The sequence below is a fragment of the Numida meleagris genome, chromosome 6 (assembly GCF_002078875.1).
Source record: "Numida meleagris isolate 19003 breed g44 Domestic line chromosome 6, NumMel1.0, whole genome shotgun sequence".
In the NCBI taxonomy this organism is placed as follows: domain Eukaryota; kingdom Metazoa; phylum Chordata; class Aves; order Galliformes; family Numididae; genus Numida; species Numida meleagris.
Window position 1 is genome coordinate 8,822,347 of NC_034414.1, and position 27,995 is coordinate 8,850,341.

The 27,995-nt window shown below is 37.6% G+C and overlaps 2 protein-coding genes across 23 annotated transcripts in view; one reads left to right on the plus strand and one right to left on the minus strand.

Moving 5' to 3' along the window:
• On the minus strand, window positions 25–19,268 carry CTR9 (CTR9 homolog, Paf1/RNA polymerase II complex component). Its single transcript, XM_021402845.1, has 25 exons — window positions 19,090–19,268; window positions 17,611–17,709; window positions 16,869–17,108; window positions 16,265–16,382; window positions 15,695–15,784; window positions 14,267–14,415; window positions 11,630–11,737; window positions 11,074–11,181; window positions 10,719–10,955; window positions 9,992–10,081; window positions 9,764–9,892; window positions 9,476–9,659; window positions 8,362–8,450; window positions 7,913–8,098; window positions 7,643–7,730; window positions 7,243–7,391; window positions 5,011–5,127; window positions 4,680–4,825; window positions 3,969–4,040; window positions 3,120–3,255; window positions 2,492–2,638; window positions 1,905–2,062; window positions 1,529–1,625; window positions 1,070–1,182; window positions 25–815 (listed from the first exon to the last, which is right to left on the minus strand). The coding sequence occupies exons 1-25, from the start codon at window positions 19,132–19,134 to the stop codon at window positions 407–409; spliced, it is 3,504 nt and encodes a 1,167-aa protein (XP_021258520.1). The 5' UTR covers window positions 19,135–19,268; the 3' UTR covers window positions 25–406.
• Window positions 19,395–27,995, plus strand: part of MRVI1 (murine retrovirus integration site 1 homolog) — a 99,946-nt gene continuing 91,345 nt past the window's right edge. For 19 of the 22 annotated variants that reach the window (XR_002440455.1, XM_021402852.1, XM_021402861.1 and 16 more), the window contains exons 1-2: window positions 20,638–20,699; window positions 23,523–23,640. The gene's annotated coding sequence lies outside the window, so the exon portion shown is untranslated. Of the gene's footprint in view, window positions 19,682–20,093; window positions 20,152–20,637; window positions 20,700–21,045; window positions 21,548–23,522; window positions 23,641–27,995 lie in introns of those variants that run through there. The other 3 variants (XM_021402863.1, XM_021402856.1, XM_021402858.1) reach the window with 2 other exon arrangements.

Sequence of the window (27,995 nt, forward strand, 5' to 3'; positions counted from 1 at the left end):
TTAAAATAAATCACTCCAAGCAAATGAGCAGGAACAGTTTATTGTGACACTGTCTCAAGTAATCTATGCACGTATAAATACAGTAAACACAATTTTAGCCACACTGGAACCACCTAAACTGAGATTTAATGTTCCACAGTTTTTACATGCATTCCGTCCTGGGTATGCTGACTATAATACAGGGTTTCTGTTCTTCATCTACAGCAGTTTCAATTTAAGAGTACACCGTAAGCCAACTTAGGAGAAACATCCATCAGTTGCTAATAGAAAGAATCACAGGAAGGTCTCACGAGAGTTTACTAAAACATTGGGTGTTTTTCCGCGTAAGTTCTCAAATACAAAAATTGGATTTTCTCTACAACTGAAATATATTTACAGGAACATTTTAAAAAGATGTAATTTAGATCTAATCACTGTCATCCGAACCCCCTTCAGACCCTTCATTATTGGATCCTTCTGGTTCAGATTCATTACCAGATCCTCTGCCAGAACCCTCGTTATCAGATCCTCTCTCAGAATCTCTGTCTGAGTCAGCACTGCGAGAAGCTGGGCGAGATTCGTTATCTGAACCACCAGAACGACTTCTTCCTGACTGCACAGACTCATTGTCAGACTGCTCCGAATCTGACCGTCTCCTTTTCCTGGCTGACCTGTCACTGTCAGAATCTTCTTCGGATGGGTGCACGCTGGACCTCCTTGGACTGCCTGCCTCACTACCAGATTTGTTCCTGTTATCAGAATCACTATCAGAAACAATGCGTTTGCTGTGCTGCTGCTCCCCATCATCTGAATCGCTGTTGCTATTCCTGGTATGTCTGTATGGGGGAAAAAAAAATTTCCAATATTAAAAGATGGAATGATCTTAAAAATAAAATACGATGCTAGGATTTGAGAAATGTTAGCATTATCTGACTGAAAAAGGCAGTGGAACGATTTGTAATGGAAGGCGATGTTTCGAGTACAATAAAAATGCTTCTCTTTAGCTCATTATTATTAGCAATAACAATGCTGTCTCTCAAAAGCATGCACTGAAACTTCAGTGTTTGAGAACTTTAATAAAGGTTCTTACCCATCATCAGCAATCTTGAGTTTATCTTCATCAGATGAATCATCACTAGATGAAATTATGGCTTTTGATTTGATCTTGCCTTTCATTGAAGGAGGCAGACGTTCTGGTTTGGGCTGAGGGGCAGGAAAAAAAAAAAAAAAAGAGTTTTTCATTCACGTGCCTCGTTAGAGAATACAGCATTTAAAAGAATAAAACACAACAGGCATGCTTCTTTCTAACAGATGTTCTAAAGTCATTTGATGAAAATTTTCCATTTACTATCGATCGTTGTACACTGCGCTTCAGAAATATTCTTTTCAACCCTGAAACAGCTACAGCAACAGGAAAGGAGGACAAAAGGCAGTTTGCTACGACAAATTTTGTTATAATTTTCAGCATGAACAAATCTGTTGAATGCAGTAGTGTTTAAGTCCAAATGCGTATTTAGAGAAACAAGAAGTCATTCAGCAGTTAACTTACAGCCTTCTTTTTCTCTGCTTTGGGTGGACGTCGTTTTTTAGGTCTTGGACCATTTTCATTTTCTTCATCGTCGCTCCCCTCATCTGCTTTTTGGGGTCTTAAACAGAACAGTACTTTATATTATGTGAGGTATTTAATTGAAAAAAAAAAAAAAAAACCCTAAAAAGTGCAAAAATGCCAGTCTAAAATCCAGCTGATAAATATTATTCATACTTCTCCTGGAGTTAGTTTTTATTTAAAAATACCCATTATAAAACTTAATCACACTAACCTCATAACAACTGTTCATTTTTTAAGCTGCCATGAAAAACTGCACGAGAACATATTTAACAACCATATTATTTCTCAGGAAAGTCTGACATTAAGTAACAGTTACCTCCTCCTCTTTTTCTTCTTTCTCTCCCCTTCTTCTTCTTCCCCATCTTGTTCACTACCACTGCCCTTCCTCTTCTTTTTCTTTCTAGACATGGGCAAATCTTCATCGCTGTCATCGTTGACAAACTCATCAAATTCCCCTGCTCCTTTTTTGGAACGCTGTAAGAAATAATATAAAAGTCCCACAATATAGCCTACTATTTATCTTCAAGTTAAAAGCTACCAGATAGCAAGTCAAAAGAGAAGCTCTATCTGAAAATATTTTCCGAGACATGAAGATGCAGCGCTTCTTGTGACAACTTCCCCATACACTCTAACCTGATGATATCATTAAGAAACTAATTCCAAATTACATTAACAATCTTCGGTTTTTTTAAACATCAAGCAGAATAGGTTTTAGTAATGCCACCTTGTTCACAACTTAAGCATTAGCTTTCAATTTCTACACAGGAGTATTAAATCCGCACCACTTCACACAACAGAGGTTAAGTGGCTTGAAATTAAAACTCTACGTGTTTAATGTTATCCCAAGATAACATTTATCAAAGGCAAAATGAAAGAGAAAGTTAAAAAAAAATTCTGTTCTACCCTGCCTCCACCACCACCACGTTTTTTCTCCTTTGATCCTTCAACTTCGCCAGTGAACATCAGAATATTCTTTGTCTTCTCCACATACTGAGCTCTTTGTTCCAAAAGTTTCTTCTGCTCTTCTTTTTCTCTGAGGCGCTTCTCTTCCTGAAACAGAGAGAAAACTAACCATTACTATTATATTTGTACTATCATAGTCACTGGTGTTTAAGCTGTCTGTGGACAAGAAACTGCAATATTGACTTTTACAAATCTGTCACAGCACAGGGTCCACATGGCAAAAAGGTTTTGTCCAACATCTATACTACAGCAGGCAAAAGACCTTCTTTTTTTGTTTTTTTTTTTGTTTTTTTTTTTAACCAAGGGCTTCCTCATCCAGCCCATCAATATAGAATTTTAATGGCAAAGCTTTTAAAAGGCAATACTTGGATTTCATTGTAAAAATAAAAATGTATTTGTAAGGCTATGGGGAAGCACCTGTTAACTATAATATTTTTTTTTGCTAGCACTTACTATACCTAAGAAAAACATCTGCTCGATATTTTAATCAGTAACGTCTGGTAACATCACAGAGCAATAGAAACATCTATCTTTTACTTAAATTCAATAGAATGTAACAGATTAAAACCTGTTCTTTAAGTAGTTTTTGACGAAGCAGCTCCTTTTCTTGTTCTTGCTTGGCACGCAGCTCCCTCTCTTCTTCATCCTGCTTGCGTGCCCGAGCTACGTGATACTGGGCTTGACTCAGTAAGTCAGAGCATTGCCTAGAACATGCAATGGTTTCAAGTAAAGGAAGGTGGCAGACATGCTGCAAGGATAAACAGTTTTATAAAGGGTATGCTGTATTTGTGACAAAAATAAGATACCTGAACTAGTACAACAGAAGACCAGGATAGATTACTGAGCTAGCAAAAGCACTTCCTAGTCAGCAAATGGATCTGTAAACTGCAATACGCAATACATAAATTCAGGACTTACTGCTTCACATTTGAACAGCCTTGAGTACAAACATTACCCTGAACGAAATTTAAAGCAGACTAGACAAGCAAAACGTAAGTATTTCATGTTCCAATAACTAACCCATTCTACTCACCATAAGCTACCTTAAATCTCCATGAAAGCAAACCTGTAAAGCTTATCTTTCAAGTCAAAACAGGCAGAACTGTCACACTCTCCTTGACAGAAACCTTGCCATTAAAACAGTTGAAGTTTTACAAGTTTCAGCTGATGGCAGAAGACACATTTAGAGTTGTGGAATGCACAAAAATATTAGAAAATGAAGAAAGGAAAAAAATAAAACAGTAACAGGGAGTAACCCAGTATTTGGATTTCTACTGTTGTGTAAAATAGACAGATGAAATCCAGTTGAAAACCAGTTTTATTCTGGAAAACAAACGAACATACAAACAGCAACAACAACAAAAAAAACAAGACAAAAGCATTCCCCTTGGTTCCTGAAAGCATTTGTTTTTTTTACCTGGCTTCTGTAGCAGCAAGTGCCAAATCAAATCTCATCTTATCACCCACTTTACTCAAGTAACTGAAGTACCTAGAGGAAATAAAATAACGAAGAGCAAAAATGGTATTAGTTACACAATTATTGCAATTTTGCCTTAAAAGTAAGCATTAGCTCCCAAGTTAAAATCCTATGAAATTCAACAGAAGAGGGCATTCACCAATTTTCTGCATCTTTTTTGTACACATCCATTTTTAATACAACAGTATGCAAGCACATTCAGAGCTCTCAAATGTAAGGCATTCTAGAAGTACTCCAAAGGGGAACAACAATCCAGAAAGAACTACGAGTCATTAACTATCAAACTTGATTTTGAGACCTACTTTTAAAAATTTACAGGTTGTTTTGAAAGAAGTCTTCAAAAAATTGTGAAATTTGTAGAACAATTCACAATGTTTTTTCAACTATGTCCTTCCAGGAAGAAGTCCCTCCTCATCATAATACAGAACTCAGTGAGAAAAAGGCATTTGCCACCTGGCCAAATAAAGCTGGCTCTGGAGCAAAGCCTGAACACACACATTTTCCGGCCCAACTACTAGGAACTCCAGAATGCAACACAATGTTTCGTTGGATATGACTGCTCTTCTAATCAGAATTTGTGATCTACACTGCACATTTACCGCAAGGGAACTGAAATATATTACAAAAAGATGAGAAATAAATCAGCTTTACCTGTGGGCTAGCTCCAGCTCTTTCACAGCATTAAGTACCTCCTTCAGATTGCTTTTTTCATCTTTCAGGACAGAGGTAGCTAGTCTTTGTAGCACTAAAGCCACATTAAACATAAGGACCGTATCACTTGGCGCAACATGTCTGGCCTGTAAATAAAAAGCCCGTTTTTAAGACATTCTACAATGTAAGAGGCATACAAACAAGGTAAATAGAGGTATACAGAGAATAAGCACCACTGTTTCAGTTCAAGACTACTGAATTTAAACAGACCTAAACATGTACCAACTTACAGTAATTTTGTTCTGTGATCTACGACACTTTATCTGCATACCTTTAACAAAGTTTGCTTACATTCCTGTAATTTCCCACACTTGAAGAGTGCCCGGGCTAAATATAACAATACTTCAGTGTTCTGATGCTTATAGAACTTTCTGAGACAGTTTTCATACTGAAATAGAAAAATCAAGAGGTGACAATGGTTAGTTATTTTTGTTAGCTAACTGCAGGAAATGTTTGTATTCCTAGGAGATATTACTGCTAATGTGCCTTTTGTTGTTTGTTTTTTTTTAAATAAGCATATTACGCTGTATACAGGGATGGTTTGTTCACTGATAGAGAATCCTTCCTGTTATTCTATAGCAATGACTGGATTATTCTGAAAACCAGAAGTCTGGGAGGCTCTCAGTTATTCTCTCTTATTTATCCATAAAGTGAAATACAGTTAATGTAGAAACTTCATACAGATGACGCAATTAGTTACAAAATGAAACCACACCTTTAAAATATCCTGTCAACCTAGCCCCTATTTCTTGTTACACTGCATCTTCTTTCACACTATAACTGCTCGCTGGAGTAAAAGACCACTTGTTACTTTATGCTTCATGGCCTTGAAGTAAAGCTTCAAGCAGCTATGAAACTGAACCTTTTCATTAAAAAGTGCCTTTTGTTTGCCATGCTATTAAGAAATGTCTCAAATTTTCTAAACCTCCAAAATAGCAGGAAATACGAAGAAACCTTTACTTCCACCTCAACAACAGATAATACCCTGTACTGTAATGCAGAAATTACAACTCACGAGTTGTAATTTCCAATTTCACTCACTTCAAGAGTCAAAGATTTTGTGTTCAGCATAAGTCTGCCTTGGATTTGAATGCTTTACAGTAGAGAACTCACCACAACACCTGTCGTTGCAGCAAGCTTTGCTACTACATTAAGTAGTACCCTTTGAATCCAATATCATCTATTGCAGACTACAGCTCACACCAACTCCATAGCAGAATCCAGGGAACAATAAAACATCACTGTGAATATACACATTTCTACTAAGCAGCTTCACCTAAATACATCAGCAAATAAGTACAATATTTTCTGACAAACCAAAAGGTGAGTTTCCCCACTGTACTGCTAAAATTCCATGTTTCATAAGGCTTTTTGCATGTTAAAGCAGAGATGGTCTTGAAGGCATACTCCACTCTTAACACAACAGAACCCAGCAGATCACGTTACTAAATCCTCTTAACAGTAGCTTACTGGAGAAGAGTAATTACTGAGGTCTTGATCAAGTATGAAAGGCCCAATATCTCTTCCTTGTAATTATCATAGAACCATAGAATCCTTAAAGGGCCCTCTGAGGGCCATCTAGTCCAACTCCCCTTCAGTGAACAGGGACACCACAGCTAGATCAGGTTGTTCAGGGCCTTATCCAGCCTGGCCTTGAGAGTCCTCGGGGACGGGGCATCAACCACGTCTCTCAGCAATCTGTTCCAGAGCCTCGCCACCCACAATGTAAAAGATTTTTTCCTTCTATCTAACCTAAATCTTTGAGCCTGAAACCATTTCCCCTTGTTCTATCACCACAAACCCTGCTAAAGAGGTCTACTACAGAAAAGCTTCAGGATAGCTCTGAATTAAGTATTTTTGAGACTCAATGTTGAGTAACGCCTAATGGAACAAGTTTTTCTGAGCTTCTGTCTTGCCCAATATTTTTTTAAGCTTGCTTGTATGCTTTCTGATCGACTAACTTAAATAGAACAGGTCGATACTAGGAAGTTAGCTTGCATGAACGGGTTGAACTAGATGACCTCAAGAGATCTCTCAACACAAATTACCCTGCGATTTTAAGAGCAGCGAGAGAAATCACGGCAGTTAGCTTTCCAAACATCTCCAACTGTTCTTGCAAACAACTACATAAATAACAAATGAGGAAGCGCTGGTATTCAAAAATCCCAGCGCTTCCTGGGATTAATAAAAAAATTGTATTTACTTATTTCAGTGACATCTGAAAGTAAATCACATACAGTAACTACACTGACTGAAACCTCTGTGACAAAAAAGAGTGCCAAGACCGAAACTCTAACCCAATTGTATTTTAACTCCACTACCTTAAAAAAAAAAAAGTATTCGGCAGTTTAAGTCTAGACTTGACAGCGAATAGTATTGCTAGAAATAAACCCATCAATTGTTAAAATATTACTCAAAAACTTAGCAGCTGCCAATGACAGCTAAGAACCATCCAGAAGTCATCTAACCCAATACATTATGTAGTTCAATTTAGAGATGTTACCATCTGCACAGCACTGATGTACTGTTTCTGTTCTACATAGATATGTGCCAAATTCAGCCACACATCACTGATATCTGCTGTTGCCTCTCTCACTTGGGCAAAAACATCACGAGCTTCACGGAAATATCCTTTATGCGCCAAGACAGCTCCTAAGGGGAAAGTAATATGTACAGTGTAAGCTTCCAAGTTCATGTACTATGTACTCCTGCCAAAGAAAATAAAATATTGACTGAATCAAGTTCCCCATTAAAAACTGACATAGCTGTCATATGAAAGCTATTCTTTCATGTGTTCCACTAAATAATGTGCAGGCTCTGCAAAAACAACTCTATACTTATTAAAGCATAAAACATAAGAATACCATCAACCATGTTTTAAGGAAAACTAGTTTAACATTCACCTATGCCATTAGCAGCATACAAGTTCTTTGGGTCATTTCTCAGTACTTGCTTGTAGATTGCTAACGCACGGTCTTGATGACGCTTTTCCTGTGGAGAGAAGTATCCCAGTTGATCACTCATTGGTATAATGAAGTATTAGAAAACCTACCTAGTATTTTTATGGACCGTAATATGCCAAAGAGGCAAAAAGAAAAGCACCCTGAGTAGCCAACAAAAATTTTAGAAGTATAATCTCACACACACAGGACAGACAGATAGATGTCCATTACCTTTTCTCTGTCCCTCGTGGGTTGATGTAGAGTCTGCAACCAGACATTGCCAAGAGCCAGCATGGAGTAAGTATCATTTTGTGTGGAAGGCTGCTTCAATATTCTTTCAAATTTCTTCTGTCCTGGACCCCACTCTTGTTTAGCCAAATGAAGATTACCAATCAGAGACCAAGCATCTGGATGATCCTGAGTAAAAATTCACTGTCAATTGCAAAGGCACCATCTTCCCTTACAAGGTTACTTTTCCAGGTACAAAATGCTATTTTTGTTAAATAAAATTCCATATTAATAGTAAAAAAAATAATTTTTAAAAGAGCAGGTCATAGCAGTTCTCACTCTTTTCCGTAGGTTATATGAACAAACAAAACAGAACCACAACACAAGGAAAACAAAATTGAAATAAGCTAGTCTTAAGTGTTTTCACTTAAAACAGTTAAAGGGTTACAAACCTGATTTATCTGAAGCGCTTCCTTAAACCAATCAGAAGCCTCATAAAAGTTCCCTTTATCCCTGGCCATAGCACCCAAGCGCAAGTAGCCTAAAAATAAAGAAAACAACAAACAATTATAAAACAGGTTCAAGTAATCTTGAACATGAAAAACACTAGCCACACATGTATTTCAAAAGCAATCTTTTTCTTGATCTGCAAAGGACAGCAAGCATTATGACACCTCTCTGTTCCATTCAAGATGAGATGCACTATGTAAAGATGAACTTCCATCCACACTGATGATGTATATTGCAAATTTCTGACAGTAACATTTAACTTACTTTAAGTGTTTTCACAAGTTACTGACAGTCAAGAAACCTCCAATAATGAAGGCCACATCAGTTACACAATCTTTCCTCCCTCCACATTAAACAGCTCTCCCATCTCTGCAGGCTTTAGGAAGAGCACCAGCTATCAAGAAGCAATAACAGACAAAAAGAGATAAGGCTATAGATTAGGCTTGAGCATGCTGCACGCTGCAGCTTGCTGAGCAAGTGCTATCACCTCTCCTTTACAGAGAACGTAACAGACTGGATACTTGGAAACAAGAGAAAGAGTAAAGAAAAGAGGAAAAAAAACAAGACATGTCATAGCAGCTGCACTGATGCCCTCAATAGCTCTTCTTCCCTGGAGGAAGGCCCAGGGTCCATGATAGAGAAGAGAGCATTTGGTATAATCACTTTAATTCCACCGATGAAAGCAGGTAGGGTTGCAGAGGCTGGGCATACCAAGTGGACAACCTTGACTGCACCTGAGCGCTGAGGTGCTAAGGGTTTTGGGGAGAGGAACGAGAGGAAAAGCAAGCAAGCAAAGGCATGCAAGACTAGACAAGCTAGTCTTGCTAGATTTTTGGAGTACAGTAATGATCGACAAATAATCAGAAGTCCTATATCTGGAGACTGGACTATAAAGATGATTCAGGCCTTAAAAAAAATTAAAGAAAATGGTAGGTAAGAAGGCCCTACAACTACCGAGAAAAGAAGTGAGGACAGACGTAAGGAGACCAGAAGACACTGAAAGTTTTTTGGTATATTAAGAAAGACTGTGGAACTAGAATACCAAATGTTTCTTACAATCAACGTAATTAGGATGTTCTCTTAAAATGTTTTTATACAGCTTTTCCGCTTCATGAAATTCACACATCGCCTCGTACAGTCTGGCAAGGTTATAAGACGTTGTTACAGAGATAGCATTGTAATAATGCTCATCGTGTTCAGCTTCTGCTTTTGCGCGATCCAGTGATGCCAGAAAATATTTCTAAAGCATAAAAAGAGAAAAAGAATACAACATTCTGTAATGTTCTTAGAGGAAAACTTGTGGGTGATCATCAAACTCGATTCAAACTTTGAATAATTACATACCTTCGCTTCTCCTAGGTTTCCCAGCCTGAAGTGCAGCGCACCCACATTATTCAGAATCTCTGGTGGAACATCAGCCTGTACTTTCTCTTGCAGAATGCGTGTGGCTGTACCATAAGCTGACAATGCACCCTTTGCAAATAAAAAGCAGATGCAAGAAATAGGAGAATGAGCTTTGTGTGCTCTTATAAAAAGCATATATGTAATTCACTCAGCTTTATTATTAATTACCTGTATGTCAGTCTGTTCTAGAATTTGGGCTAGTTCAATCCATGCCTCTACATCATCAGGATATTGCTCTGTGACCTTCTTTAGATGACCCTGAGAAACAGCAGAAAATAATCATACTCTTTTGTGGGCACAGAAATTATTAAACCTCAAGCAAAGAGCGAAGTATTAACCTTAACACTAGCTTCCTTTCTTCATTATTATCTTCTTCTTCGCAGAATGTAATACAGGTTTAAAAGTTTTTGAGAAGCAGAAGCACTAAGTTTCACATCAATAAAAGAAGCTCGAAAGGGATTGCTAATTTTACGTGCGCGCATTTCACCAATATTAGATTTAAAAAAACTTTTATTAAAGAAAACAGCAAAACAACATTAACGCTGTTTTTTCAGATAAGCCATGACAAGTGTCTTGTAGAAATCCCAGCTAACTTTACATCTTCAGGAAATCACTACTAAACTTGGGAAGCATTCTGCCTTTTAATAGGAAGAAGACAAATGTGAGGTTAGGGCCTAGATTTCTGAAGTTGCTTTATCCTAAGACCAGTAGGAGCCCTGGTTCTGTTCAGAAGTTGTGGCTCTCCACTGGTAAGAGGATCCCACGTGACAGCAAATATTAAATGTTGTATATTTAGAGTTTCATGCATCTTGAAAATCAGACTTGAAAAAACAGTCTGTAACTTAAGTTCTACTCTTGTACGTAAAAGCACGACACTGGCAGAAGCACAACTCACCTTTGCAATATCCCGTTTCTCCTGGTCTTCTGAAGCTGCATAAAGAGATCCAAGGATTTTCATAGTCTCGTAATTGTTAGGATAGGCTTTCAAAACTTTTTCGAAGCATTGCGACGCATTCTCCTTGTCCCCTCTGTAAATGTACATTTGACCCAATCCAAAAAACGGAAGTACAAAAGAAGATGAGGCAAACTGAGTGGCTTGATAGTAATACTGGAAAGCCTGATCATAATCTTCCTGAAGAAAAATTAAAGAAAGAGCAGGTAGTGTTTTCACATGTAAGCTTTTCACGAATGTTTTTAACAAGAATTTTAGGTGTAAAACCTCAAGGGGGGACTTTTAAAAGTCGTCCTACCTGTACATGAAAAGACCTCGCCAGCTGGTAACAACTCTCTGCCTGCATTGCTTCAACTTCAGTATTATGAAAAGCATGAAGAGCCAAGTGTTGTACTTTACCGTAATCCTAAATAAATAAATTTGAAAGCCTTCACTTTATTTAGTCAAGTCACATACTATTTACACAAGAATACACAGCAAATAAAGGAAAGCTTTAGCTGTATCACTGACTAATAACATATTTAGTTTTAGAGGTTCCTGTTCTCTCTTTAATCCATATCTTCTGCATCTCCTAGAACTCAGAAGGGAGAAGGAAAAACAAACAAAAAAAAACGGAAATTCTTTCAGGAGATAAAAGTGAGCTTGATTTAAGAAAGAAATGTACTATTTTTGGCCTCCTTAAGAAAAGCTTATTAAAAAATTAAGTTAAAAACTTCATGCATATTCATCTCTATTAGGGTCGTACCATATTCTGTACCACTTAGCCTCACGAAACGAGATCAAATCTAACACTAGAATCCTTACTGCTCTCAGGTTATCAAGTATTTTACTGTAAAATTCCACAGACCACTTACCTTCTTGAAGAAGAAGTGATTAGCCAAGTGATTCAGCACCATGGGATTACTGGGATCAATAGTGTAAGCCCTAGAGAGGAGCTGGACACCATTCTTGATGGAATCAGCCTAAATGAAACATTCACAGGTATCAGCAGCATCACAATAGCTTTATCTTATTAAGAAAAGATTATTTTAAAAACTACTCTTCAGTTCACACTGCTGCGGGAACTCTAACAGAGCCTGTGTGCTAGGCTCTCAGAAAAAAAGAAAATTCAGCTACCAGCTTTTCTACCTGCAGCTTAAAGATGGGAAACAAAAAATGAAGCCATCAGATAGGGTGTGGAAGAGGAAAAAAAGAAACAAGCAAACAACAACAAGAAAGAAAAACGAAGTATCGCTTTCTAGAGAGAAACAAAAAAAAATCACATAGCCTTAGTATCCTTTGGCATTTCAGTGTCACACCTGTGATAGCCTTCCTTCTACCGTTCAATGTACCTAGATCTTGTTTGGTTTCAGTCTCAACCTTTTGAATGATTCATTAAGCAGAGAAGTGAAAATATTCTCATGTTCAAATTCTAAACAAGAACTTCAGATACTGAACTACTGAAATTAAGTTCTAATTAAAAACAAAACTTAAAAATGGCAGAAGTTTGATCCATTTACCTAGCGATATTACTCTAAGAACATACTTTTATACAGAGACTTAACTGTTTAATCTTAAATCTTCATCTTAAATCTTTAAATCTTAAATAAAGATTTCCATGAGAGCAAATTTGACATGTAGAGAAGTCCAAAACTGATACAGTAATTGCTATTTTTTCTGAGATGCTGCTGAGATACATATCAAAAGCAAAAGATCTTAAATCTGTATGTATTTAAGAATAGAAAAAAACAAATAATCTAGTAATCATATAACATCCACACTTTGCATTTATTACCAGCAAAAATCTAATCTTACTGAACAGATAAGCTTACGTCTCAATCTCATAAAACCTGAAGACCAACAGGCAGATAAACAAATTTCATTTTAATAAAGGCAGTATCTTTCCAATATTATCACAATAATATACACTGGCTAGGAGATATTGAATCATTCTTGCTTAACTTTCAAAGGCAAAAGAGGTTTTATAGTCATATTACGTCTTGATTTTTCCAGGAATTTGGATCTCATGTGCACTTTCAAATAAACCCAGCAGATGGGCAGAGGTCTCAGCTCCTAGGCACTATCATGAAATAAACCCAGAGAGAAGATGAACCCCAGTGAGAACACAGGGTAATCTCAACCCTCACTTGACCTCATAGTATCCTTAAAGATGGAGAAACATTGCCAATATCTAAACATGGGAGAAATCAATTAAAAGTCTGCACCTCAGAGAAACCATATCAACCTGATGTTATGCTAACTTAGCAGTGCAAGTTGTGGAAACAGAGGTAAAGCACAGACGATTGACTCCTTAGGAAAAAAAAAATGTATTCGAGTGGGTCAGTTTTTAATCACAGCTTTTCAAAGTTTAAGGGGACTTAAGTCAAAAGATTTAACAAATTTTCAGGGAAAAAAAACCACATAAAACAGCAGGTCTCATTAGTTTCTTGCCCATGGAATTATTTGTTACGATCCGATCTTAGAATATTTTTGGTTGTCCCTGGAGCTTTATGAGGAATAAAGCTCTCATAGTCACATTTACTCAAATTATTTATGGAAGTCTAAAATAATTTTTTCCCATGACTTAGTAAACTCAGTCATTTTCAGATATTCTGTACTAAAAGAAGGTCTTTCCTAGAAAGCTACATGTTCCACAGAAAGCAATACTAGAACAACACTAAATTTTAGCAACATGCAATTGTACAAGAAAGGTTGGTAATTTATCTGCTTATTTATTGTAAACCTTAAAGGTCCCATCCTTCACCAATAACTTTCTTAGCAAAGATTGACCATCTCAGATCTTATGATCTCAAGTTAAGCTTTATGACAGTATGGTTTTCCAGTGATAGAACATCAAGAGATGTATGGCTGCTACTTTGATTTCACCATCCTAGTTAAAATTTGTTCTTCCTCTTTGTCGATTCCTTGGTTTACTATGCAGCATATCTGTCAAGTTAGCTTGAGCATAATGTTCACAGTTGTATGAAAGCCCTAGAAACCTGGGATGAAATCTCCCAGGACCACACCTTTTACCATGATCTTCCTGCTAGCGTGATGCTCTTTCAGAAAAAAATCCTGACGCTCTGGAATACAGCTGTCATCGCAAAAGAGGTCTCCAAGTATCTGGGAACTTTCCGATCATCTTGAGTACAAACTCATTTACTTAGTCATTCAAAACTTCAAGAAGGTTAAGTAAGGCTGGCTATTAGATATGTAACTATTGCTCATTAAAGATTTTGAAATCATCACTTCCTTATTGGACATGCATTCACATATCTCATCAGGGACCTTAGAAAAGCACCTCTATAAGCAACAGAGTTGAATGTTTTTAACAGAAGAAAGTTATTCAGCACGTACCTTAAGTATAAACCTATAACACCATTGAACAGTAACACTGGCTGGAATGATTTAACCATACATTTTAGTACCCCTCTTAAAAACTGGAGTGCCTCCCAAATGATAAAAGGTTTGCTGTTTCAAGTGAGTACGGCTTACAGTTAAGTCAGACCCACCTCTTTATTATTGAGTTCCAGGACAGCCAGTCCAACCAAAGCTCCTACGCATTTTGAATTTAGCTCCAGAGCTCTGCTGAATGCCAAGCGAGCTTTTTCCAACTTGTTCAGTTTCACAAAGCAATGGCCCATACCTAATCGAACCTCAGCTAGAGAACAAGATGACACCATTCAGAATCCCAAAATTTCAACAACTTTTATTTTTTCTTAAACACTCTGAGCGTAAATACTTTTCTAAAACCTGTAAAGCCTTCTAATGATTTGTTGTTTTAAAGGACAGCCTCCCTCGCTCGGTAGCAGAATTAATTTTTCTAGGTTTCTTCATAAGACTTCTCCGGAAGATTTGCATATATCTCCAAGATATTCAATTAATAATCAAATAAAATATTACTTCCACGGAAATGTAAAAAAAATAACTAAGAAAGACATGAAAAACTGTCAGATGAGAGGGCTGCAAATGTCTTAGGCAGGTTAAAGTTCACCTGAGACTAGGAGGCCTTCAGAAAACAGTCAAATGAACAGGTTTGCTAGGCATTCCGCCACAATCAATCAACTGAGCCACTGTTAACAAGATGCTGTTTATCATCCTCTAACTCCCGTGACCTGTACAGACAAGCTAATACAGAGAATTTCTATCACTCTGCTCTTTCAGGACTACAAATACGGAGACATTTATAAACAGCAATTTCAAATCTGAGCGTGTGAAATGGAGGTGAGAATAAAATATGTCAGTTTCTAAGTATGGCTTACATTTCTAAACCTATTTCAGCAGCAGCGATTCTTACACTAAGCCAGACTATAGAATGCACATCGGCTTTGCAGAAACTTTTCTCAGGTAAGTTTTGAAAAAGCATATCACATCCCTCAGAAGACTTTAGAGTATGTATGATCCTAATGCAAATATCCTGTACTACTACTATTTTGAAACCACAAGCATAGTTTTTACAGCTGTTATTTACAGCTTTTCCAGATTTCTGCATTAAGAAAATCATACAACACAAGAAAAACTCCTATCATACAGTACAGATAGAGTTTTACATTTCACATTGTTTCATTATTAATGCTAATGGACTGATGTCATTTCCTTAACCCTTATTCCAAGTGCTCGTAGTCTTGAACAGTACTTTCCTTCCCGCTCCATACAACTTCAATACACAAATTCTCATTTTCTAATAGCTGTAGAAGGTAATAAGCGGGGAAAAAATAAAAGCATCTTCCTCAACGTGATTTCTTTCTCTAACAATTAAGCAGCACTCCAAGTCAAAAAACATCTCAACTCCAAAGAGGATGAAGGTTTTTTTGGCGGTAGCTTTGGGGACGGTTTTGGTGGGTTTTTTTGACAGCTATAGAACACAAATAAGCCCGTAGATATTTGAATTAGGGAGACCTGAGTCAGATGCTTCCACTAGCAAACGGTTTCTGTCTTACCTGGACAACCTGGATTGGTACGCAATGCTTTCTTGTAGTATGCAAGCGCTCCTCTATAATCTTTCTTGTTGAAAGAAATGCATGCTTTACCTGTTAAAACATACCAGTTGCAAATTAATCAGAAACATAAATAAAGCCATCGTAAATCAGCACAAAAGTATCATTTACTGAACTTGTGCTGTACCAGTTTTCAAAAGCTACAATTACAAAACTGGCAGAAAATTCAGACAACCACAGCTGTTCTGGTATCTTTGATGACATCAAATATAAAATAACAAAGGAATGCATTCAATTTACATTTTCCTGGCTTCCTTCTTAAACTTAAATTTTTCCTATTGCAGAACAAAGACATTTACTAAGACTAGATTCATTAGTGAATAAAGAAAAATGAAAATAAATATCCGTAACGCATTTCTGGTCAAAAGCACATACTTCTTCATCCCCTTCTTCCTCTCTCTACTTACATATACACATCCCTTTCTTAAGCATGTAACTCATTCCAGAACTCACGTAGGGAGACCAGATTTTTTGTTTGTTTTTTTTAAGCACAAAATACCCATAAACTCATACCGAGAAGGGCTGGAATATTATTTGGAGACTGGTTAAGCACAAAATGGAATTGTGCATCAGCTTGGTCCATCTTATCACCTTCAAGGAGACAAAAACAGGCTCTTCCCAGCAAGTGATTCTAGATAAAGAAAACAAAACGTCTGCTACATTTATCTTCATTAAATACAAAGATCAGACTATGGGAAAGGTTATCTGCCCGTGCAGTAGGATTTTTCAATAATTAATTTATTCCTCTTGCATCAGGATAAGAAAAATCAAAAAGAGTGTTTAAACGGATGATAAACATCTGAAAGCTCACACGTCATTAAGCAAAAGAATAACAACCAACCTCTCCTTCCCAAACCCACAAAAGCTCGTGTATATAGTTCTATTAGGTGTCCCCAACTACAGATAATTATTCCTGGTAGCATCACGCATTCATTTCAGATACTTTCAGGTTTTATGCCAGAGTTAAAAGCCTAAGCGTTTTCAACTTTTTCAATAGTGAATCACTATTTGCTTTCTTTAGAACAACTTTTTGAATTCACACAGAAAATATGTTGAAATTACGCAAAAAAGAATCATTAAAAATTTTACAAATGTGATTTTTACACAGATTTTTTACCTGATCATACATGATGATTTTGTCAGCCATAGTATATAATAAGGTAGCTTGCGTGATGAGCTCCTTCTTGTTATCTTTGTTCTTCTCCTTTCGAGCCTGCTGTACATAATAGGCTGCCAGAGTATCCAGACACGTCATCTGATCTTTTTCATGGTCTCTATAGTCCAAGTTCCCATCTATGCGTGCAGCTTCCAACAGCTTCACAAAGTCTTCTGTTTTTCCTTGTTTGTAGTATTCCAGCTGTAAAACATACATGATTTTAATGGACAGTTCCATAAGCTACATAAATAAAGCAATAAATCAAAGACATTCTGGTATTAGCAACAATTTTTTCTATCATCATCCCAACTCAGTTTTTCAGAGGTCTTACAACTATTTATTATAAACGATCGACAGTTTTTTTTCCTCTGAACTTTTGTATTTTTGCATACTTCCCCATACTTTCATCAGTATAAATAATGTTCTCCATTTTTTATGAATTACATAATCAAAGATGCAAAATGGCAATATAGGTTAAGGAAAAATACAAACTTAGGTGAGCAGGGATCAAGCGGCCTTGTTTCATGAGAAAAGACAAAGCTAAAAACGTTAATATGCATATGTCAATTCAGAAACATCCTCTTTGAACCTGTTACCAAATAGTCAAATTAAGTTCTAGTTCCGAATTCAATTATCTCTGGTCATAAAAGTAAGTAGAATTCTTTGATTATTTGAATACACGATTGAGCATATGTATACTCACCGCTAAGGCAATCCATATGTGCAGTTGTGTGTGCTCCTGTTTCAGTATACTTATAACTTCATCACCCTCAGGTAATTGATCGAAGTCAAGCTCAATGACCTACAATGAAACAACGCAGACCCTCTTCTCATAATGTATTAACGGTGTTATTTATTGTTGAGCTCAAAGCAAGCCGGACATTTCATCACGCAAAACAAACAATTCTGTTCAAACAAAGTTGTGGAGAAAGAAGCGACGGTGTTTTTTATTCTACAAAGTTCAAGAGCGCTGGCCTCTCACAAACATCTGCGAAAAGAGCCCAGCGTCTGGGATACCGGTCAGGGATGAGTTACTAATTTAACTTTTTTCACCATATATGTCAGGCTCTGAAATATTTTAACTGTGTCATACATCTTTGTTTTACCCGCAGGAAGTGGTTTAAAAATAGAGCAATTACAGATGTATTTAAGAACAATGCGATTTTCCACTATGCCCAAATTAATTAAGAGGTTACTGAAGTGACAAACACAATAGAGAACAGACTAAATTTCTGATCACTAATAACTACAGTCATAATGAGCAAATGATAGAATCATCGAAACATCTAAGTTAGCAGGAACCCTTAAATGTCACCTAGTCCAATTGCCCTGCAATGAACACAGACACCTACAGGTTGACCTCAAGAACTTTTCACCACGACATCATTATTTAATAAGGACAATTTCACCAAGTGGGTCTCCACTTCTGATATGAAAAATGAGGAAAAAAAGGAACAAATCTTCTCAAGGCGGAATGTCTGGGAACGCCATTTAAGTGCCTGTTCACTCATCTGTCACCTTGCGCTGTGTGTGATATTCATCATCCACGTCACTACTCTACTTTACAGTGAGAAAGCAGCGCAGCTGTTACAGCTGTTAGGTTTGTCCTGCTACTACCTACACAGGGACTCCCATCCCCATGACTGTGTTAGAGCCACTCTGTTTATAAGCACTTCGATTTTATAAGCTTTCGATTATAAAACTGTATATGACGGCAGTCCTTAGTGATTAATCCAGAACTTCAGGACTCAAGTCATTCTAACCACAATTTGAAGAGCACTGAGATCATCTACTCATGCTGACACCCACGGCTGAAGTTTCTGTCACAGAATAACTCCTCCTCTCACGTGTAATATACAGAGAACGCAGCAGTGCTTTGTGAGACACGTAAACACTACAGCAGTTATACGGAAACTTTAATTAAAGTCGGTACAAGCAGGTTATGCATATGAAACACACACTGTGGGCGCACAAACGGCTCCTCCTGCCCTCCCTCACGGCCGAGCGAAGGACGCCGGACAGAGCACGCGGCCGTGCCCAGCTGCTCTCCGCCAGCAGCCGCTCCCGCCGAAGGGCCCCGGCCCAGAGCGAGCCGCACGGGGAGCGCCCCGCACGCACTTCACATCGCGCGCCCTCCCGCCCCACGAGCAGGCCGCGTTTCCGCCTCCCGGCCCCGACTCGCCTCATCAGTGTCCCGCAGGGGGATCTCGATAGACCCCCGCGACATGACAGCGATGACAACGGCGCGGACGCCACCAGCCTCCGAGCTCCGTCGGGCCGCCGGCCTCCACCGCGCTACGGCAGCGACGCGCGCACTTCCCCTCACACACCGAGTGACCCGGACGTGCTCCGGCGGCCCGGCCCCGCCCCCGAGGCGCGAGAAGCCAATCGCAGTGAAGCGCGAGCCTCGAGGGCCGCCTCGCGCCCGCGCGTGAGGCAGCAGGAAAGCGCGGGGGCCGACGGCGCGCCGAGCTGTTGCTGAGGCAACGACTGCCTCGCGGGCGCCCCTCAGCGAGCGGCGGGCCGCCAGCCATGAGCAACTCGCTTACTGGCAGCGTTGGTTGCTCTCTGCGGGAGCGGTAGTATTTTTAATTAACGCCCTGAATCAGAACGCTTATTTTTGCACTAATTATTCTGAATTAATTCGCCCGGTCCAATGAAGTGTAACTATCTTTTCTCCTGCTTACACCAGTCCTTAGTTCTTTTATGTGTAGAGAAACTTTCACGTGTGGCAACAAAGTGGAAGAGTGTGGAAATTAATAGAAACAATGAAGGTGTGTTTGCTTAAAATTAGGTGATTTTTCTCATTAACAACATGCGAAAAACAACATTATGTAAGCACGATGATGATTAACAGATCTTTTCTGTTTTATAGGCTGCTTCTTCCACACAGAAAAACCCTACTTATTAGAGATAACTAACATTGAAGCAAATTAGACTGAAAAAAAAGTAGTCAGACAGTATGTTCCATGATTCCCCTCATGGGAGGAAAAAAAAAAAAAGGTTAAAAAGTAGTTTAACTGAAAACTTGAAGAGGATAATGCCTTAAAAACATCAAACTAAAGTTACGGAGAAAAGATTATTCTTGCTCCTTGAGTATAAATCTGATAGAAATATGTTGTTTGAAATGTTGTTAGTGTTGCGTTGTGTATATACTGACCACTACTGACTTTCTCATATTTGCAGTCTGACGCAGGCAAGCTCTGTCTCTCCAGAAATGCTGAAAGCAGAAAATTGCTACCAGGTGTGTAGGACTTCTTTAATGTATAAAATGTTGTACTGGTGAAAAAAGCTGCCGAGAAGTTTTTTTTTCTCTTCTTAGTTCTTAGGAACGCCTCAAGAAAAGGGTCTATTTCTCTTGCTATCTTGTGGTTTTACTTTGTTAAAACTAAGATTAAGAAGATTTCAGTCACTATTTTTGAACTTGGATTGTTATATCAAAAATAACGATAAGTAACCTGCAGCAAATTGAACTTCTGCTTGTAATGTGTTAAGTAGACAGTGGAAAATATGTAAGAACTTTTTTACCACATGTAATTTTAAATGTTCTTCAAGAATAGAAAAGGAACTTAACTAAGCGTAGCAGAAATGCTAAGTGACAGCCTGAACCAGTAACGGAGCACCTGGTGGGAAGGCAGGGCCAACCCAGGGGAGCTCAGGTGCACGCAATGTACCTGAGTGACTGGAAGGGGTGGAACCAGGATCCACCCCTTCCCAGACCTCATTTAAGGGTTGGCAGTGGAGGTGAGGGTATCTTGCTGGAGATCCTTGTGTACGGGAGGCCTTCTGAAGGTAAGCTGCTACTTTTTTTTCTGTACTCATGGCTGTTGTATTTGAGCAAGTCAAATGCACTTGCTGCAGCCTGGAACCTTGCTGCTCTGTAGTCATGGCTGAGCTTTCCATTGTGCTACAGTATTGTGTGAAGTTACTTCAATAATAAAGCCTCTGCTTGTCTGAGCATTGTTCTTTGCAACCAAATTACAATTTCTGTTTGAGGTGTGCACACAAATGAGTGCACTTTCATTTAGAACAGTTGAGTGATTAGGGAAAGTTAGTTGTACTAGTGAAGTCTCTTTACTTTTGATTTGAAAGATTAAATGTGCTGGGTTTTTATTCCTTGGTTTTTTCTTTTTTTTAGAGTGGAAGTGAGGATGGTTTTTGGAAGTCTTCAGAGTGCTAATTATTTACAATAATATAAGCAGTTGTTTCAGTAGTTACTTAGTGACCTTTCTATTTTTAGCCATGGGGGAAAAAAGTGGTACTGTGTTGCGTTTTTGTGAAGACCATTGCTGTGTCAAGGAGCAATGAGGGCCAGTTTCTCTGTAAACAAGCAAAGCCAGGGCATAGTAAGGGCCAGGGCTTTGCTCTGGGCAGCCCCAGAGTAGCTGAGCATGGCAGATATTAGTTAAGGCTACTGATGAGGCAAGTCTGAGATCGAGACTATCAGTAGGATGGTCATAAACAGCAACCAAGGTGCAATATAGTCTGATAGTTATTAGGCAGGCCCTTAATGATAAGGAAAGCCCTAGGCTGAAGCAGAAATCCTTTCTCAGTAAAAGATCCAAATCAGCTGTGTCTACAACTGGGCACGAACATAGCTCTGAGGGGCTGAGGAGCAGCACTGCAGCAGAATAACTCAGGTAAGAAGTGTATGGTCTGGGCTGAGCTTTAGTAGGGCCCCTGGGCCTATAGGTGAGGCGTATGGAAGGATACATGGCTTGTCAGGGCCATTAAAGCTTATTAATGCAATTTAGGCCCTGCTGTTTTATTTCTGTGTTGAAGAAATGGTAAATAGATTTAGTAAAATGTTGTTGTTCTGTATCTGCGGTGCGTAATACTCTTACCAACTCTAGAAAGGCAGCTATGGTCTGCAGGGGGTGACACTTTGTTTATGGGAAATAAACAGCGTCTGGAAAAAAAACAACTTTACAGAATTGCTATTTTGCTATTTTTATGGTTACAGACCTAAAATCTTCTAAATATAAAACTCCTAATGATTAAGTTTTGTAAGTATGGTGTCATCACTGCCACTTTCCAGCAAGGGAGATAATGATTTGTTTTCAGTCACTTCCCTTAATAGAGAGCTCTGCTTCTTTCAGGAAGCTCTGAGTGATAAACGCCCAATTGTGTAATGGTAAATTTAAATTGAATGATAAACACCTTTTTTTACTAAGAGGGATCTACATGCAAGACTTCACTTTTTGATGGAGACTTTCAAGAATTATTGAGTAGCATTACAGATTTTACATGTGTGTTATCAATTAATTAGATGCTTATGGATTATTTGAAAGACTGCAGAGCTATTAGGTGAAATCGTGGAGCTGAAATGTAAACTAAGTATCACCCTTTTCTACTACAGTTTGCTTGCTAGAAAGAATTAGTATCTTGTAAGATCTTCATCAGACTGTTTTTTTCGTGACTTATTCACTTAACATCTACAGTGTCAAAATTAAAGATCATCTTATCTCATTTAGAATACTTAGTTTTACAGAAAATTCCATGTGAACCAGCAAAAGTTGAGTTTTGGGTTTGTTTTTTTTTCCAAAAAAAAAAAGACAGACTTTATAATTTGCCAAGCTTTCTCCTAGGAGGATTCCCTGGGGTCTGATGTAATGTTGTAATGTTCTTTGAAATGAAGTTGCTAAACACAGATCAAAATTACTTAACAGAGCAATTAGTTGATAGCCCAAAATGAGGCATTGAGATCTAGCATCTCCATCAGCTTCTATTTTTTAACATACACGTATATTTTATAAAATACTTCTTGAGTGAGGGAGGAAGTTCATGGAGGAAAATGTACTTAGCAATTCAGGGGGGATAATTTTGAAGCTATTTTCCTCTAAGTAAACCTCTCCTTATTTGACAAAATGAAATTTGTGTACTGAAAGTCAAAGGTAAAAAAAAAAAAACTGTAGATACAGAAAGCAATGTATTCTACTACTCTCATTGTACTTTTAAAATGCTGTGGTAGCAGTGGAGGTGCATTTTAAGATATTTTCTCCTTTTGTCACGATTTTCATTCTGAAATCTGTGCATGCTCTCTAAAAGCAACCCAATTTTTTTTAATGGAAAGTTTAAGGAAAGGAAAACACATTACACAAGCAAGTACTTGAGTGTAGAAGTCAGTTCCAAAAATAACAATGAACACTTGTGCTGAAATTCTCAGGAAGGATGAAGCCTGAGAATCAGCCTGAAGATGAAGAAAGCTTCTGGGAATATGTCAACAAATCGTATTCTGTTTCCTGGGGCTGGCTGGTTGTTTTTAATGTACTTTTCATTAACCAGATTTATTATATAAATTACATATTGACTTCTATACACAGAGATTAGATAGAAAAAGTAGCTTATTTTCTTGTATCTAACATCCATAGTATCTTCTCTGATGTTTTACTTTACTTTTGTCTTCCTTCTTTCTTTTCTAGGGAACCTTGTTCAGTTTTGATTTTTAAGCACTCAGTGACTGTCTTTAAACTGATTGTTGCCCTTACTTTTTGTAGGCAGACTTTTGTCCTGCCAAATGAGATCTGAAAATCTGTTCACTGTCCTGTGAATACATATACTCCCCAATCTAGTTTTAAAAAAAAAAAAATTAAGTTTTATATCAATCTGTTGCAGCACATGGAACTCCTCTGACAACTGAAAGCTTGTTTCTAATGATACTGAAAACATCAAGAGCAAAATCCCAAGTTTCTCTGAAGAGAGAGCTGTCTGTCATGGATGTTGCAGGAACTTGGTATGATTTATATTTTTAATTCACTTCCTTACAAGAAAAAAATAAATTCTTGTGACCATTGTCAGTCTGTCTTATATTTTGGAGGTGTTGAGTTTAAGTCACTGCGAACAGTGACAAGACTTTACTATTTCAAAACTCTTGGGAGGTCCTGCCTGTACTTACGTTCTGAATATCTAAATTTTTAGATGTAAATAAGAGCGCCATTGTTGCAAGTTCTGTTCCTGCACTGATTTTTTGAATCCTGTTTTTTTAGTATTAGCGGGTAAACATTTTAAGTCATAAAAGCTTATTCTGTAACCTTTTAAGGTTATTTTAATAATGAAGAATGCTGAAATAAAAATCTTGGGATTTTGAAGTATACGTACAGACAAAAAAGTATAAATTTTTCCCTTCCTTGACATATATTGTGTATTTAGTATACCGTGTACTATGTTAAAAAGTTGTAGACATATTTAAAATATTTAAACTTCAAATTTCATGGATTTTCCTCTGATTGTGTCGGAAACACTGCTAAAAGATATATCTACAGGCTGTGCAGTAGTTAATCCTAATTACAGCGTATTTGTCAAAAACACCTTACTGAGCTTCACCTTCTGTTCTTACCAGTGTATTCTCATATAGATACACTCACCTGACCCACAAGTGCATTTCTGTACTATTTCATTAACGTTTCTTTCTCTATTCTTAAATAAGAGCTGATAATTCCTTCTGGGCATAGTAAAAGCTCTAGGCCCTGGGCAACAAATATTACCTTAAAAGTGAAATATACTTTTTTGTTCACCTCCCATTTCCTCAAAAATGGAAGCTATTTTTCTGCTGTAACTAATTCCTAGCTATGAGGTGGATGTGTTTTATGTACTTAGTCTATCCCAAGATGGAAAAAATTACTTTTAAAAACTTGACTTTTATGCCAATGACGATACGATTACTATTTAATGTCCATCTTTGTATTAATAATGACTAAAAAAATAAGTATTTTTCATCTTATGTTGTGGATGAAAAGAACATATCAGATTACTTTAAAACTCCGTTTTAATACACTATGTGTGGCTAGCTGTTACTTTACTTATGAAATGTCTGTTCTGTGTTTGTCTTGCACTGGATGTGTTTATTTCCACGTTTTTATCGGGAGGCCAGGGACATTTTGTTCAGTTATTTGAGAAGCAATGTGGATGGTTGCCACTGTTGTAGAAGACTGTTTTCATACCTCACATCAACATGTAATTCAAGATTACAATTAACATGATGCATGCAAGTAGAGCCATAGATTTTCAACTTAACTTAGCACGTTTAACTACATTCTTGCTTTGAAGCTTCACATGGGGAGGGAATCAGTAACTGTCACCTGCTAGAAGCAAGTTTTACTTTGAGATGCAACCTATCTTCATGCATTGCTCTAAGTATACTTACTTGCTCAGATTCTAAAAATGTATAGTAAGTGGGTAACAATGCACAGACAGCAATGAATATCCATGTAAAAAGTAACTTAATTGAAGAAGTACCTGTGAACTGTAACTTCCTAGAAGCAGGTCACAGCATCTAGGAAAAAAAAAAACATGCAGTTGTTTGTTTTTCATGCATTCCTTTTCCCCCTTTTCGAGGTACATTTTTAAGCTGGCATTTACTGATACATCAGCGAAATACTGGACTTAATATTCTCACTCGGTGGTGTTAATGGAGTCTGGGCTACACTTCACAGGAGTAGCAAGCTACCAGGCTAGAAGTACCGTATTGCAACCTGCTTGGAAACTGTTTTTTGCATGCTAATAGAACAGTATCTACCATCCTCAAAGTGAGTAAGACTGACTAGTGTGAGGCATGAAACTGGCCTCTCAGAAAGCTGTGCATGGATGTCTGCCTAGTGTTGACAGCTGATTTCACTTGACTAAGGGTAGTAGTGGTAACTGCTGGTGTATCTGCTCAAATTGCTGTCTGTGATGCAGCATGTTTATAAATAACTGTTTCCATCTGCAAGCTCAGTCTGCGATGTAAAGCTATGTTCTTTCCAGCTTGCACATCGTTGCCACTAATAAAGCTGCTGGTGGAACCTAGTCAAGAATTCTTTTGATTCAGGAGCCAGTAATGAAACTCCCAGAAATATGTTGCCTCTGCAAGGATGAGTAAAAGTTTATTTATATCAGTCAAGTGACAGCGTACGTGTACAGATCGGATCATTAAGTGAAGGATGATGCTGTTTTGACAAGTTATTCCTTCTGATCATTATCTTCCTGGTAAAGAGTGGCTTTCATTTGCATTTCAGTAGGTGGTTTTGTGATTTATAGATGGCAACTCATGAAGTGCTGGAAATGCCGAACTTGTAAGGGAAATGCTTTTGACTACTTGGTAATTAAATACTATTCAGGTGCAAATCTTTTGTAGTAATCACGCATAACATGGTACTCAGTAAGCTGGCTGACTGATGTACGTGCAATTGGTAGATGTAGTATGGCTGAAGTCTTAAAAATCAGGTACGCGTGCCTCCAAGATGCTGACATTTTGACTTTGATATTTCTGATATTAAAAAAATCCCCTTTTTGATCAATGGAAAGAGTTGCTGTTAACTAATAATGTTTAAAAAATGTTATTTTACTAGGTTGTGACATTCAGTGCAGAGGCTGTACACAGGGGCTATCATTCTGATATTAACATGGTTTAAATTTAAACTCACCTCTTCTGATAATCAGTTTGATCACCTAGCTTTGCTGCTGAAACTTTCCTGGAACTTTAGCCTGAATTTCATTTCTTGGCATTTAATGTTACGTCCCGTTCAGCAGTACTTAATGCAAGGCTTTCATACACCGTCATTGGAAACTTGAATCCTTTAAATTCACATGCAAGTAAATGTCACTTCTGCAAATATTTCTCATATTAGATTTTAACCCTAATTTAGAAATGCCTCTATTGCTTTCCCTCAGAAAAGGTCAGTCATAGCTGTTCTTACTCATTAACTAGGGAGTGCAGTCAATTCAGTAGGATCTCTTATTGGCTATTGAGATAGTGTAACAATACAGGGGGAAAAAAAAAAGGAAAATATTTAGCAGTGGTATGCATAAAATAAAACATTTCTGCAAAGCAATGCCAAGTTAGGACACTAGTGTGATCTGTTTAGAAATTTAATTTTAAGTACACCAGAAAAAAGATGTGAAGGGAAAGCTTTCGTTTCTTTTCAAAGCTTTATATTAAATGTAGTAATTCAGTTCTCATACAACTAAAACATTAAAAATAGCAAGTAAAGATGCTGTTAAGTGTTTGGAGAAACTCTCTTTGTAGTTGACTTTTTCTACTTTTTTTTCCAATGACAATAATTGCACAAAAATCCTTAAATTAAGAGCTTAATTTTTCCAAGTTCTCTTCCCTATTGCTTGTACCACTTTGTCTATGTAAAAGCATAGCTCAGGCAGCTAAAATTGTGCCCATTCTTATGATCACTCTGGCTTCCGGGTTTAGGAGATTTCTCCAACAATCTTCTCTTTTGGGCAATCTGTATGGACAATTGTTGAAACTTGTTATGTGCTCTTAATAGGGTTGTTCCAGTGTACTGAAGATTGCTCTAAAGCACCTCAAACTCTTAGGAGATGAGGGCTACTTTGCCCCTAAATATATATGTAGACACACAGGTATCTATATAAATATGTTATATACTTTCTAGACTAACCTGGTAAAGGTATTGATCCCTTTTTGTCCTCTACTGTAAGCCTAGAGATTCAGCCTATCATCATTATGATTGATTGGAATGTTAGAGAACATGTGCTTTCTTCAGCTACATTTCCTTCACATGCAGCGGATGTGCTAGCACTCTCAATACAGCCTCACTATTTTTGTGTGCAAATCAAGCAGTGTGAATATCAGCAGAGGGCAGTATTGAGGTATAAACGGGAGTACTATATATTTAAAAAGAAAGCGTTCCTCTGTCTTTGGTTTTCCTTTATGGAATCACAGAATAATCTATGATGAAAGGTATCCCTGGAGGTCATTTGGTTGATCCTTATCTCAGAACTGCACTCAAGTTTAGATAACATTTATGTGGTCACGGTGACATCTCTACAGTGTTAGTTATTCTATAACAGCTTGCATTGAGATTAGTTTCCCCTCCAAACTTAGACTGGATGCAAAATGTGCCTAGTGCTGAAGTATAGTTACTTTGAATAAAACGGGGGGTGAGGAAGAACCTTTTCTGCTTAGATGTTGAAAAACAGAACTTTGAACAATCATTCTCTTTCTGTTCCTTTCAACTTCATTACTGGAATTATTTTTTAATTTTTTTTTCCAGATGCTTTCCTACAATTACCTGTTTTTTGATTTTTCTTTTAGTTTTTTTCTACAAGGCAAGATGGGCCGGGATGGTTGTTATGTCG